This window comes from Rhinatrema bivittatum, chromosome 9 (assembly GCF_901001135.1).
Source record: "Rhinatrema bivittatum chromosome 9, aRhiBiv1.1, whole genome shotgun sequence".
Lineage (NCBI taxonomy): Eukaryota > Metazoa > Chordata > Amphibia > Gymnophiona > Rhinatrematidae > Rhinatrema > Rhinatrema bivittatum.
Window position 1 is genome coordinate 163,336,400 of NC_042623.1, and position 14,440 is coordinate 163,350,839.

Genomic DNA, 14,440 nt, shown 5'->3' on the forward strand with positions numbered 1-14,440 from the left:
TTCTTGTCAAAACTATCAGTGTTGAGCAGTATATTAGGGCTTGAAGTTTACTTACTCAACAAGTCAAGGTAATGGCTACCAGGAAAACCACTTTCCAAGTAAGGTACTTCAAGTGGGTGGACTGAAGTGACTCAAAGGGAACCTTTATTTATTTATTTATTTATTTAAATGCTTTTAAAATATACCGACATTCATAGGACATATCATGCCGGTTCACAATCAACATTGTAAAGGAGGAAGAGGAAATTACAAACAACAGGGAGGGGGGAGGTGGAGCAGTGAAGGAAAAAGGAGAGGATGGGGGTCAGGTGACAGTAAGCGCAGAAGTTGCGGGAAGGAGAAAGGTAGTGAAGTGCTAGGGAGAGAGAAATTGATAGGAAACTGTGTTAAAAAACTGAGAATAAAAATTAACAAATTTACAAAATCAGCAATTCCCTAGGATGCATCAACGGATTAGAAGGGGTAAGGGAATTGGAAGTGGCAGTGGAGGGGGTTTAGGTCTGACTGGAGTCAGGGTATGCTTGTAAGAAAAGCCAGGTTTTGATGCCTTTTTTGAAGTTGGGTAAGGAAGGTTCAAGGCGGAGATACGTGGGAAGAGAGTTCCAGAGGGAGGGGCCGGCTATGGTAAAGGCTCTCTCTCTGGTAGTTGAGTGGTGTGCTATTTTGAGGGGTGGGATGTGTAAAGTGCCCGCCGTGGAGGCTCTGGATGGACGATTGGATGTACGGAAACGTGGTGTTTCCTTGAGCCATTCGTGGTCATTTTTGTGAAGCATGTTATGGAGTATTGTAAGGGTTTTGTATTTTATACGGAAAGGGATGGGGAGCCAATGCAGTTCTTTTAAAATGGGTGTGATGTGTTCTCTCTTACGAGTGTCTGTGATGATTCGTGCCATGGAGTTCTGCAAGATTTGTAGTGGTTTAATTGTGGCGTAGGGCAGGCCTAGGAGAAGTGAATTGCAGTAGTCTAATTTTGATAGGATTGTGGACTGCAATACAAGGCGAAAGTCTTGAAGGTGGAGGAGGGGTTTGAGCTTTTTGAGGATGTGGAGTTTATAGAAGCCGGTTTTTAGAAGGGATTTGATGTGTGGATGAAAATTAAGGTGTTTGTCTAATACAACACCTAGGTCTCTTACAGATAGCAGGATGGGGAGGGTTGTGGGGGTAGTTTTATTAGAGGCCTGTGAGGTAACCTCGAGTTTGTTGGAAATGAGGATGATTTCAGTTTTTGCTGTGTTAAGAGCGAGTTGGAGGCTGTCTAAGAGAGAGTTAATGGAGGCAAGACAGGATTCCCAGAAGTTTAGAGTTTCTTGTAGGGTTTTTTGCATGGGGATGAGGATCTGTACATCATCCGCATACATGAAGAAATTGAGACCGAGGTTAGAAAGTAGATAGCAGAGGGGAAGAAGATATATGTTAAAGAGGGTGGAGGATAAGGAGGATCCTTGGGGGACACCCTGGAGGAGGGGTATGCGTGGGGACTCAGAGTTGTCAATGTTGACCAGGTATTCTCTATGGGTGAGATATGAGGTAAACCATGATAGTACAGAGCCAGAGATGCCGATTTCTGATAGCCGGGATAGGAGTATTTGGTGGTTGACAGTGTCGAAAGCAGCAGAGATATCTAGTATAGCGAGTAAGAATGAGGTTCCTTGGTCCATGCCTATATGTATGGTGTTGGTGACTGCCAGAAGGAGGTTTTCCGTATTGCGACCTTTACGGAAGCCGAATTGTGCGGGGTGCAGAATGTTGTGGTTTTCGAGGTAGTCAGAGAGCTGGGTATTGACAACCTTTTCAAGTATTTTAGATACAAAAGGGAGGTTGGATATAGGCCGGTAGTTAGAGGGGTCTTTGGGGTCTGAGGTGGGCTTTTTTAGGAGGGGCTTGACTATTGCAAGTTTGAGTGGGTCTGGGACCTTGCCATATGTAAGAGAGCAGTTCATGAACGTAGAGAGGACTATGTTCAAATCCCAAGGCACTGGTGGTGTTTGAACTGGAGGGTTGAGGCCAAGACGACCCCTCATGAATCGATCTACCAAGAGATGGGATGCCAAACAAAAGTCCTGTTCTCTGTCATGGTAGGCAGCTATAGCACTTAGAAGAACTCCGATGGACAAAGTGACTAGACCAGATTGCGAGAGATGCAAGGAGTTCATTCGGTGTTGAGGAAAAGGGGGAAACTAGGTTATCCTGGCACAATTTGAAGTAATAATTCCTCCTGGTGGAAGGTTTCTTGGTGGCTATGATGATCTGTTGAATGCTCAGGGAAAGAGCTAGCTGCTGCAATATTTTGCGTTCAAAATCCAGGCAGTTGGGTTGAGGGAACGTGGAGAGGATGAAGAAGAGAGCAGCCATCTTGTGTCAGGAGATCTGGTGCAACCTATGATTATATCAAGCCTTAAGTATTACAGGCTTTATTCATAAGCCACACATTCTTTGAGGCTATTTATGACGGTTGCTAGATAGATTCACTTAGGAGCTCTTTTCTAGCTGAATATTGAAAATTTGAAGTATCCTGGAAGTTAGCATTGCACTCTGGAAGGTCTTCTTGCCCATCTCATCCAAAAGCCTGTATTCCTTGTAAGGAGGCGTAGATGCATACAACTTTGATTTTTTTTTTTTAGCATACTTCACAGCAGATTCGACTACTACAGAAGCATGTGGAAGATGGACCACCCCATAGGTCATAGACTTCTGCAATCTAAACTTGAGGTCCAATTTCCTGGAGACCAGAAGGATGGCACGCACTCCCACATCTTTAAGTGCATTGCATCCAGAATTTTGTGGGAAGGTAGAGCTAAAGATTCCACTGCACCTCCAGGATTTTCAGTATTCTAAAGATTTCTTCTCTGGGATCGGGCAGTTTCTTTACATCCACTCCCAGTACTCCTCCCAGTTTCTCTACAAACTTAGTATACGTTAGGTCTTCCAGGGGAGAAGAGTGATCAGAGGGCTCCACTGGAGGGTCAGAGGGAATGCCCGTTGAGCTAGAGGGAGACACATCCAGTGGAGAACCTTGGGCAACTCATGGAGAAAGCTGGGACCCAGTTTGTTTATCTGGAGAAACAGAAGCTCGCAATTTTGATGACGATGGTACGCATTTGGGAAGTCCATCACTGCTTGGGCCTGGAAGGTTTGGAGGTGGTTTGGTTTGGTACCAAGATGAAAAAAAGTTTTGTACAATTGTCAAGATCTGATGTATGGCCAGCTGAGACTCAGCCAATTAAGGTCTTGCGACTGGTGCCTGATCTCTTCCCTTCACAGTCGGGCAACCAGCATTCTGTGGACTAACTGCTGCAGATAAGAGATCTGCAGGGTGGTTGCTTACGATCCAGGACCCGCCCCCCCCCCCCTTCCATGGAATCAACTTACATCTTGGCTCAAGTTCCTCCTGCAGAATTAACCGTTGCCAATGGGACTGGTCAGGCAGACCAGAGTAAACCGTACGGCCCTCCTTGAAGGATGAAGATCGTGAACTAACTGTTACTGGAATTGGAGGCTACGCCCAAGGTGGCTGAGATAAGATGTCCAGAATGGGGTCCACTCCCCCGACCATGGGAGACTGTGGTGGTGCTTGTCTCCTCTTTTTGGTGCGAGGACTCCTATGATCTTGGGATACAGGGTCCTTTTCATGAGAAGGAGACCTTTGCTTCCTCTTATCTTTTGACGCATGCGTTGTAGAAGGCTGTTGATGCATCTTATCTCGCGTGGTATGGAGTTTGTGCACCCTGGGGCACTCAGTGACAGGCATTGAGTGATATGGTGCCGGCGCCATCTTGGGCATCTGCATCGGTGCATCATGCACGTGCAGTGCTTCACAGAAGAGGAGTCATCTGACGCCTGCGTGGATGCATCGTGTCAAGACAGCGACGCAGATGGTCGATCAGGACGACTCTGAAGTGGTGGACGGCACTTTCGACAAGTTTTGGAAGGGGGGGGGGGTGGTCGATGTTCAGGCCTCAACCTGGATTCTAAAGGTGCCGCAGCGACCATTTCACCCATTTTTGACTTGGTCTTTGATTTAGCCTGCGGCTCAAACGAGAACGATCGTCGAGGGACGTTGTGGGACTTGCCAGCCATCTCTGGCCAATATTGAGTCAAGCGTCTTGGGGAAGGTGCGTAGGAGCTGGAGCGGCTTGAATCCTTTTTGCGAAGCCGGGCTATTTTGTCCACCCTCTGTATTCTGGCCCTCAGGGACATCTGACCACAGTCCTTGCAGGACGCTTGGTCATGGTCCGGGCCCAAACAAAGATAACAGTAATTGTGATGGTCAATGACAGGCTTTGTGTGTCTGCACTGACAATATTTAAAGCCCAGTTTCTTGGACACTGTGGAGCACTGACACTGCTGTTGTGAAGGAGATATAGCAAGTAGACAAAACACGGCCCGCATGAGGAGACTGAGGGAGAAAAACGAGACATGTCTGTGTCCGAGCATGGAAAAGATAGCACTGAGGAGACTGATGATGCACTACGCGCAGGAAGAGGCACACAGATGCAGCAGCATTAGAAGCTTTGCTTCCTGTAACAATGTCCACGAAAGCACCAATGACATCACCCAAACAGCATGGCTAATTCAGCCTGCTTATCGACGGAAAAAAGGGCTGAGACTTACTGACAAAACAATTACACAGAGACAAGGTTCCTCTACCTGGACAATAATGGTTTGCTTTCTTAAACTTAGGTTTATTTCGTCCCCAAATGTGAAACCCCATGAGGTCTCTCCTCAAGCAACCTCTGGTGTTTAATCTTCCCCAGTCCTTTACCAGCTTTTCAAAGTCTTCTTTAACCGGAGGCTCTCCTGAAATGGGACATCTTGCTCAGATGTGCCTTATGTCTATCAATTGATTTCAGAGCCAAACCAAGCATCTATTTGAAACTATAGTAGCCATACCTCTTGCCTAAGTTCTAATTAAGACAGAGAGCATCTGTCAGGAAGGCAACCTTTGCCTCCAGTCACACAGCCTCCTTGGGACCCACACCATTTTAATCTAGGTTGTCAGTGAAAAGCTGCTATAGCCAGCATAATAGGCCCTGGGCATGTAACTCGTAGTGCTAGGGTGGAAACCTCAAAGGACTATTTGAACATAGCCTCAATCCTCCTGTCCTCTGAGTCCTTCGCAGTGTTCCATTCTCCACCAGAAGTTTGGTTTTATATATGACCATTGACACCAATGCATCCACTTTGAGACCCTAAACCTCTCCTCCTCTGTGGACAGAGGGTATAACCTACCCACAGCTCTGCTTACCCTTGAGGCCTGACTTTGAAACATCCCATTACACCAAGATCAAAGCCCTCACTATATAGGGAAAGGTTTCTGCACATTTCCAAAGTCCCTCCAGAATCAGATGTTCCTGTCCACTGCAGGTTTCTCGGCTATGCCCAAGACAGCTAGAACCTCCATGACCAGTGATGGCAGTTGTTCCGCTTGAAGAGTCTACCAGTGGATTGTCTCCCTCACCCACTGGAATCTCTCCCTCTTCCAAAGCCCCTCCACCTATCCCTGCCCTCACTTACCAACAATCTGACCTAGAGACCATGGACTGCTCATCCTAATCCAAATTTAACTCCCATCTAGGTCTCTTCACCTGCCTTGGCATCTTGGTCCTCAGAGAAGGTTGACAGGGAGAACGGGCACCATGGGAACTCCCAGTTTCAGGCAAAAGGCCAGATGCATGTGGAGCACAAACTCAGGGGAGAAGGACAATGAAGTGCACAGAGATGACGAATCTCTCCTCTCCCCACAAGAACCAGCCCTCCAGCCCCACTGAAGAAAGGATAGGTGGTCCAATAAATAACTCTTCCACGAGGCTAGCAGCCTGCAATATGGCAGCAGTTCTCAGCTCCACCTGATCCTCCCCCCTCTGCAGGAGCCTGCCTCAGGCCCTAACAGTGAAATTGGGCTTGTCGTAACAGGATGCGCCCCCGCCTACTTAACTTCCATGGGAAAGTTGCTGAGCTCAGGCTGTCCAGCGTTTCCCATACTCAGCTAGCTGCTTAAGACCAGAGTTGTAAAGACCTCTCCAACCCTCCTTCCTCCTCAGAGCCTTCAGGAGAGCATGCCAGTTCCTTTTTGAACAAGCTTTGGCACAGGACAAACCAGGGTGTTCTGCCTGCCCAGCTAAGCTCAAGCTAGCAACTTCCTGGCTCAAAAAATAAATAAAAATGTAAAGTTAAGAGGAGGGGAGGGAGGAAGGAAGGAAAAGGGAGAAACAGGGAGCCAAACTCCTCTATCAAGCCCTCCCAAACAGCAGGTCAATACCAGTCTGGCATAATAACCCCCAGTTCAGCCCTGATTTAATGTACGAGGGAAGAACCCAAACCCTCCCCTCATGAGCCACTTCCATCTTTGCACAACTGTACAGGTCTACCATTTGAAATATTGAAGTGCTTCATGCTGCACAAGACCCTATAATGGGGTCATGTCAGCATTCTAGCTGCTCTGTTTCTAGGGAAGCAAATTCCATGTGCCTGGACTGGTCTGGTAAGATAAAAAGGTATGTACCCTGGGTTTAAATTTTACAATTTTACAAAAACCTATAGCATACAAGTGACAAGCTTCCCAAGCCCAATATTGGTTCCATGCCTAATTTTGATATCTTATTTGATAGTTAACACTTGTATTTTACTGATTACACATTTTACATTGTTGATTTATCATCCTGATCCTAGTTAGGATTTTATCGATGCCTGACTTTTTTGTTGATTTTCTCATATTTGTATTTTGTTTTTAATATTGCATTGAATATTATGGATGGTCAATCATTAGACCATTCATTTCATTAGTTTTGTGGGTATACGTGTACCTCATGGATTTATGGTACGCACATATTTTGTTAACGAGTTACACATATACCATCTGTTCGCACATACGTACCCACAAAACAAACGGCCCAACGAATGCACATCCCTATTGAATATGTGCCTAAGTTTTATATTTTACATGGAACAACCACAAATGGCCCCTAAGTGCTGAATGTCACTGTCACAATGTGGGGGAGGGAGAACAATAGACAGTCATGCTCTAAAGTAAAGTTTTTGCATTAGAAGACATTTTAGTTACCTGAAGTCATGTCTGCTCTGCAAGTCATATTTTTCTACTTGAAGCTTATCAGCCAGCACAGATCGTAGGTCTGATTTCTCCAAAAGCTTATTATCTGCCAGAAAAGAGACAGTAACAAAATTGGAGGAAGCAAATCTAAAATAAACAAACAAAAAGAGCCAAAAACTCCTGTAGCGTGCACCCACCATATCTGAACAGAGCACCTTTTGTGATATCCTGGACTATGAAGGACATTTAGAGCCACCAAAAAATGTAGTGTGAGAACCCGTAATCTAGATATTAAAAAAAAAAAAAGTTGGTTTCAATTGTTCAATAAAGAGAACACCACATTTTATATCTATTTATATATCTAACAAGTCAGCAACTATGTTATAATGAATAGGGCTGGGAAAGTGATATTTCTCTTTTAAACAGTTTATCTGGCAGTGAAACTACATTTGTATAACATTAACTGCATGCTAAACAACTAAAACAAACTTCCTAAACAAAGATTTGTTTCCAATTTTTGTCCCTTTGTCACAAGACAGGCACCTTAAGGTGAATGCTGGGATACAACGGGACTTGACCTGCAAGGTAATCCTTGAGAGAAAGCTGACCCTGTGAAATGGACAAGAAGTTAAGCATTTTTCAAAGGAAAATAATGTGTAGATAGGGATGCTTTACTTAAGACACACTGCTCATGATCCCAACCTAAAACATAGGCTGGTTGTGCTCAAGGCTGACCCTGGAGTCACTTCAACTACTCTCAAGAGAAGAACATTTAGCACTTCTAGTACCTCTTCTTTCTTCGGCATTAGACAGCAGAACTGCCCCTTTAGTCTGCAGTTCTCTTATTCCATCATAGACGGAACATTTTATCTTATCTCAACCTCTCTGGGAATTAGAGATGCCCCTAGTGGTCCTAGCTCTATTAGCAACCTGGCTTCAGGCTCTAAATGTTTTTTTTAAATGTCTTTACTGTGATTTTAAGTCAGAGACAATCAATATGGCAGGGATTTCCTCTATAGTAACTTCATTCCCCTTAAACACTCAATCCCAATGTTTGGTCAGCTTCAGCTTCTGCTCCCAGGTCTCTCTGATTATACAGTCATTCTTTCCATATTCCTCCATTTGAAAAAACACAGCAGAGCTTTCAATAAACAGCAGCGGCTTTTTATTGGTAGGAATTTTGCACATAAACACCTTTTCAATTTAGCAGATTCATATCACTTCTTCCAGAGTGGTAGGAACACAGTTCTCAAGATATAAATCATGCATTTTGCAGTGAAAGCCCAGTTGTAGTATCCCATCACGCTGTAGCAGTTCCATTCTCGAGGCTTAACCCAAAAGAGCCGACATTCATTTAGGGTTGGCTGCAGTCTTCCTGTATCACTTGCAGTCCTTACTCTTAGTTTATCTCCTCTCAAGGCAGCTACAACCAACAATGCTTGTGTCCCTACTGGGCTTCGACCACTGTTTGCTTTTCACTTAATCTGCAATAGGTCCTGACTCTTAGTAAACATTCAGCCATTTACCTCACTACTAGTAAACTGAACAAAGAAAAACACTCAAACACCTGAAGGACAGGGCAGTGTATGGTTACCCTGCATTCCCATATATTTAGCCCTATCTGGTTCCCCAAAGGACTTCTATAAAGACTTTTTACTAATTCCTCACAAAACACCACAGCCTAAAGTTTAAAGATATCAGTTTTCTTTTCAGAAAAACAAAACAAAAACACAAAAGGAAAACCACTTAATCTTGTGGGTTGTTTGTTAAATCCTTCTTCTGGATCTAACTCTTCCTCCATTTCACCAAGCTCTTGGACTGTGCTACCTCTCTGATTTTGAGGGCTCAATCTCTGTAGCTGTGCTGTCTTGTTCCTCTTCCCTCTTTCTCTTCCATTACTGGCAGCACTCATTTTATACAGGTGCTAGCCTACTACTGCAGAAGTAGGTAGCCACACTCACCTACTCAAATCATTCTAGCAAGTTACTCCCAATACTTCTTAGATTTGTAGTTCTTCTTAGCAGCATGCTGTTTCTAATCCTCTCAAAGGCTCCTATTGGAGGAAAGCTAGATTTTCCTGCTTTTTGAAGCACAAGGACTAAAGCAAAATATAGTGAGTCATCACACCCTCAAACTTTTTCCACTATCCCTCAAGTTCATTGCATACTCAAGAATAGATTATAGTTTAATTTTCTAACTATATGCAGAACTCAGTCTTGTTCTGTGATCAGTGATTAGGTCTCCCTCTTTAGAGAAGGAGTCTTTCACTTTCTACAGTTGTTGCTAGCACACTCAAGAAACAATGAGAGTTGTTCCCATAAAGGCAGTGAATCTTGGCTTGTTTTCCCAGAAAGCTAAAGAGCAGGAATCAAGAAACTTCCTCTTTGTATCAAACACCTTCAGCTCACTGTGAAAAGATGTATGAGAGAGAGAGAGAGAGCGCGAGCGCCTGTATTAGGGGCTGGATGTATGCGTGCGAGAGAGAGAGAGAGAGAGAGAGAGAGCGCGAGAGCCTGTATGAGGGGCTGGATGTATGCGAGAGAGGGAGAGAGAGCATGTATGGGGGGATGTGAGAGAGAGAGAGCATGTATGGGGGGATGAGAGAGAGAGAAAGAGAGGGAGCGTGTGTGCATGTGATTTAGAGGGAACCTGTTTGAGGGGGCAGTGCTGAGAGAGATCAAACTCTGGAAGTGGAGCTAGAGTGGAAGGGATTGAGCCTAGATGGGGAAGAGAGAAAGTGGCAGGTGGAGGCGTTGGGGGCCTGAGAGGGCAAAGCAAAAGGAGACTGTCCAGGGGAGTAGGGAGAGAGGGTGGAAGGGATTGAGCCTAGATGGGGAGGAGAGAAAGCGGCAGGTGGAGGCGTTGGGGGCCTGAGAGAGCAAAGCAAAAGGAGACTGTCCAGGGGAGTAGGAAGAGAAGGTGGAAGGGACAACTCTTACATTGTACTTCTAGGGAAATTCTGCTCAATATTTAAAACTCTGCATCTTTAAGTAATAACTTTTTTGTATTACATTTTAAATTCATTATTTAAAGACTGTCATGTATAGTGTGTTATTTTGACCAAAATAAAGTGTGCAGAATTTTGCAGAGTTTTAGGTTTGTGTGTACAGAATTTTAAATATTTTGTGCAGAATTCCCCCATGAGCAGCTATCAGAGAAGTCATAAATAGTTGCAGATCTGCTGTTTTGGCTGGCATTGGGCCATTATTTTTCCTAGGTGTATAAAAAACAGATACATCTTATTACAGCTTCCTTTCACTCAGTATCAAAAAGATAATGTTGAAAACATGGATCTAGACAATTCTAGAACCAAGAAAAACGAAAACATCAAAAAGATTGTGTTTAAAAAAAAAAAAAAAAAAACCTTTTACCCAAATAGCTGGCATGAATTACACACTTCATTTTGTTACTTTCATTAAACATAATCATTATTTTAAGACCGCCAAGAGTAAAGCAGCTCCAGAACCTCAGCTTCAGCTCCAAGCCCGAGCCCTGCTCCACTCTGATTCCTGTTCCGCTCTAGCTCCAGATCATAGCTAAAAAATGGCCAGCTCTGCCCCAGTTCTTGGAGCTGGCTCTGAACTCCAGCACAGACTCTTCCCTACTGCTTAGCAATAGTGATCATAACACAATCAACTGTGACAATCACTAAAAGGACATTAAGTCAAACTACCGAAACAGCTTCAAGGAAATGTGCAATAACCGATAGACTACTATTATGCCAACTGGTAAAAATCTTCCTCTCTGCCTGGCAAAAAATTTCCATTGCCAATGATAGGTAGGAAGGAGGATACCAGATAGTTTAGATTGAATTTAGATGTCAGCCAACACCAGGTTTTCCTTGCAGGATCCACCAAATTATGTTTTTTCAAAGGATCTGGCAAGTGAGAGAATCTAGCATGTAGGACATAGCATAAAAAAAGGGGAGACTATAGCCAACTCAAAATTAGAGTATACATTAACCAATCTCCCACCTGTCGAAGACCTGCAGTATAATTATAGAGACTCATATCAGGGAGGCCACATCTCCTCCCCCCTGTTTCCACTTACCTATCAATTGTGACAAAAATATTCTAGGTTTTCTACCCCTCTATAGAAAGTGTCTAAGCTCTCTGTGGAGCAAACGTATATCTTTTTTCAAGAACAAGGGGGAGGAGGACATTCAGCACAAAGCCATTTAGGAAAAATAGTAATCATAATTATATCCTATCCCCTACAGGATATTTAAGTGTTCAATTCTGCAGCACAGCTTTCGTTACCATCTGTAACTTGGAAACATTGGTGGAATACAGGGAAATTAAGTCATCAGGAAGCCATATACCCAGATATGTCATCTCCCTAACTGTTCATTTGAGAGGAAAATCACCCACCCAATCCTTAGAACTCCAGTCTCCAATGGTTACGGCTTCTGATTTTTCTAAATTTAGGCTTAATCCAGCCTGTTTGCCATAGCAATCAAGTTCCCATAAAATCTGCAAAGAAGTTTGAGAAGTAGAGATATGAAAAAGTAAATTGTCTGCAATGGCCAAAATTTTAAAAAAAGTGTTGGCTCCCATAAAAATTTCAGGAATATGAGCATTCATAGCCACTCTGCACAAAAACGGATCCATAGTACAAAAAGGAGCAGAGAAAGTGGACACCCTTGTCCAGTACCCCTACTGTAAAACAAAATCCTCAGAAAATTCCCCATTCACTAATATTCATACTCTAGGATGATTTGTATGGGGGGTATGCTGCCCTGGAACCCAGGGGAGGGAGGGAGAAAGAAAAGTGAAAGGCATGTGCAATCTGGAGGAGGGGGAAAGAGTGCCACATGTGAAGAGCAAGTTTGCTTACCGTAAACGGTATTTTCCATAGATGGCAGATGAATTAGCCTTACTGAATAAGGGGTAACCCTAGCGTGTCGAAAACGCGCGTCCAATAGAGGGAACTGTATTGGCCCGAATGAGAGGAAATTACATACTTTAGACTGTAAACGTGCATTGGCTTACTACAAGCAGCGTACAAATTCTCCCAATAGGACATCCCAATTATTTCTTTCATTCAATCTAAATTCACAGGGACGGCCAGTAACAAAAAGAACTTTATCCACATGGATAACCAACTGCATTCAGTTTTGCTATACTCAAATATCACAGACGTTACCTGCAGCACCAAAAGCACATCAGGTACGCGCAATGGCAACTTCCATAGCCAACCTCCATGAAGTACCAATCACAGATATCTGTAAAGCAGCGACATGGTCTTCGTTACACACTTTCACATCCCACTATTGTTTGGACAAACAATCAGCGGATGACGCATTAATGGGTCGGACTATCCTCCAGAAGAGCATAAAATCCACAAACAAGAAGCCTTCATAGGAACTGTCTGCCATTACTTCTAATATTGAGTACATCAAGAACTCTGAACGTAACAAGCCTGCTCAATACCTCAGCTGGGGACTCCCAGACAGCATGGCTAATTCAGATGCTTACTACGTGAAAAGAGCAAGTTTGCTTACCGTAAATGGTGTTTTCCGTAGATAGCAGATGAATTGGCCATTTTGGCCCGCCCACCTCCCCGGACAGTTCTAACATAACTTACTTGCTTTGATACTAATTGATGAACCTGAGGCAATACCAGCAACAGGCAGGAGGGAGCCCCTGGCTGAAAGATTTTACTAGACAGAGAGAGCTCCGCCACCTAGTGGTACGGAAGACGTACCCAGATAGCATGGCTAATTCAGATGTTTATCTACGTGAAAAAGCATTCTCCATCGCCGGCCCCTGTACGTGGAACTCAATTCTACTACACATTCGTTCCATCACCAATCCTAAAGACTTTCCCTTAAAACCTATTTAATCAGGCTTCCCCAGCGTGACTGTCTCCTGCGGAGAAGCACCTTTTTATTCTTGGTTGTATATTGACCGCATTGACTTAAACTCATTGTTTTAATTTATGTATGGCTGTTATTAAAAATTGTGTATGTTTACTATGTAACCCACACTGATCCTTGGAGGTTGCAGGATTAAAGTAATCTTAAAAAAATAAGAATGCGGGTGGGAGCAAGCGCTGGGGGTAAGAAATTTGAAGTAGGGAGGGGAGAAATAGAAGGAGCCTGGGTGGGGGGGGGGGGTGGAGTTTTTGAACTAGAGAAGAAAGACAGCAGGGGTGAGGGGCTTGTTCTTTGATGTGCTTTTTATTCCTGGAGGAACTTTTGCTTGAACATTTTTATATTCTGCAGGGCCCTGGAATCCTAGATGGCCACATGCTAAAGGGAGCTGCTCGGTGGTTCTCCTCTTACCTCTTCCAATATTTTGCTTTATACTTACTCATTTTTCCTCTTGTCATGGATGAGATGAAGGGCAAGGCAAGAGTATACTCGGAGGCTTCCAAGTCATCTATTCCAACCGGTCCGATGGATATGCACATTTCCCAGGGCCTGGATCTTCTTTCACCCTCTGAGGCAAGGTTGGTCTGCTTACCGAGTAGTGGTCTGCCAGCAGTAGTCCCAGACCTGGAATCATCTCTGACCCCAGAAATGTGCAGCATTCCTCCACAACCCAGGCCACCCGCTGCAGCCGGTAGCATTTCTTCATCTCTTCTCATCAAAGCGACTGCTTTGGTGGCATCAGGAAGTGCCTGAACGGCTGAGCCATGTTTCCCTTAACTGGTGTACATGGGGAGCCGAATCCTTGCCTGCTTCATTTTCTTCAATTCCTATGGAAGGGATTGTTTCTAAAGAAGTACTGTTTGTTCCTTTGACTAAGCCTACAAATATCACATTGGATATTATTTGGGAAGCTATAGAAAATTTCTCTACTCAGGTTGCACAGTTGGTTTCACAGCAACGAGTCCTTTAACTCAGTTCAAGTTTCACATTCTCAATTACTTGATATTTCATCTAGAGGTGATTCTTGGGAAACCAAGGAGCCAGTTTTGCAGAAAACCGCAGATGTGGTTTCTTCTGGTCATCTATATTTGCAAAACAAGATGGAAAATCTTGAGAATGTGCTTCGCTGCAGGAATATTAGGTTTATTAATTTTCCTAAGAAGAAGATGACTACTCCTGTAGAACTGTTACATAAATACTTTATGGAAAATTTATCACTGAAAGTTTGCTTCCTCCTAGATCGAAAGTCTATTATGCTCCCGTGAGTCAGAAAGGTATTCAAATAAGAGAAGATCCCCCTGCTGCTGATTTATTAGAATCTTCACATCTATCTTTTCTTGAAAAAAAAAAAAATTAGAAGATGAAGATATTCAACCCTCAAATTTGCTTGTCACTTTTGCCTTAGACTCTGATCGTGACTATTTTTTTTTAATTGAAATTTTATTAAGTTTTTGCAAAATTATGAACAATCGTAACGTATGCAAGCTTAATAAAATACAATCCAAACATATGTCGTC

At 43.7% G+C, this 14,440-nt stretch overlaps 1 protein-coding gene across 9 annotated transcripts in view; it reads right to left on the reverse strand.

Annotated features, from left to right (window-relative positions):
- Positions 1-14,440, reverse strand: part of ATG16L1 (autophagy related 16 like 1) — a 254,894-nt gene that overhangs the window by 224,831 nt on the left and 15,623 nt on the right. For 4 of the 9 annotated variants that reach the window (XM_029617424.1, XM_029617422.1, XM_029617421.1 and 1 more), the window contains exon 2: positions 7,061-7,154. The exons of 1 other annotated variant lie outside the window; for it this stretch is intronic. In XM_029617424.1, coding sequence (XP_029473284.1) covers positions 7,061-7,154 — 94 coding nt within the window. Of the gene's footprint in view, positions 1-7,060; positions 7,155-7,245; positions 7,333-13,362; positions 13,382-14,440 lie in introns of those variants that run through there. 4 more of the 9 variants (XM_029617420.1, XM_029617419.1, XM_029617418.1 and 1 more) reach the window with 2 other exon arrangements.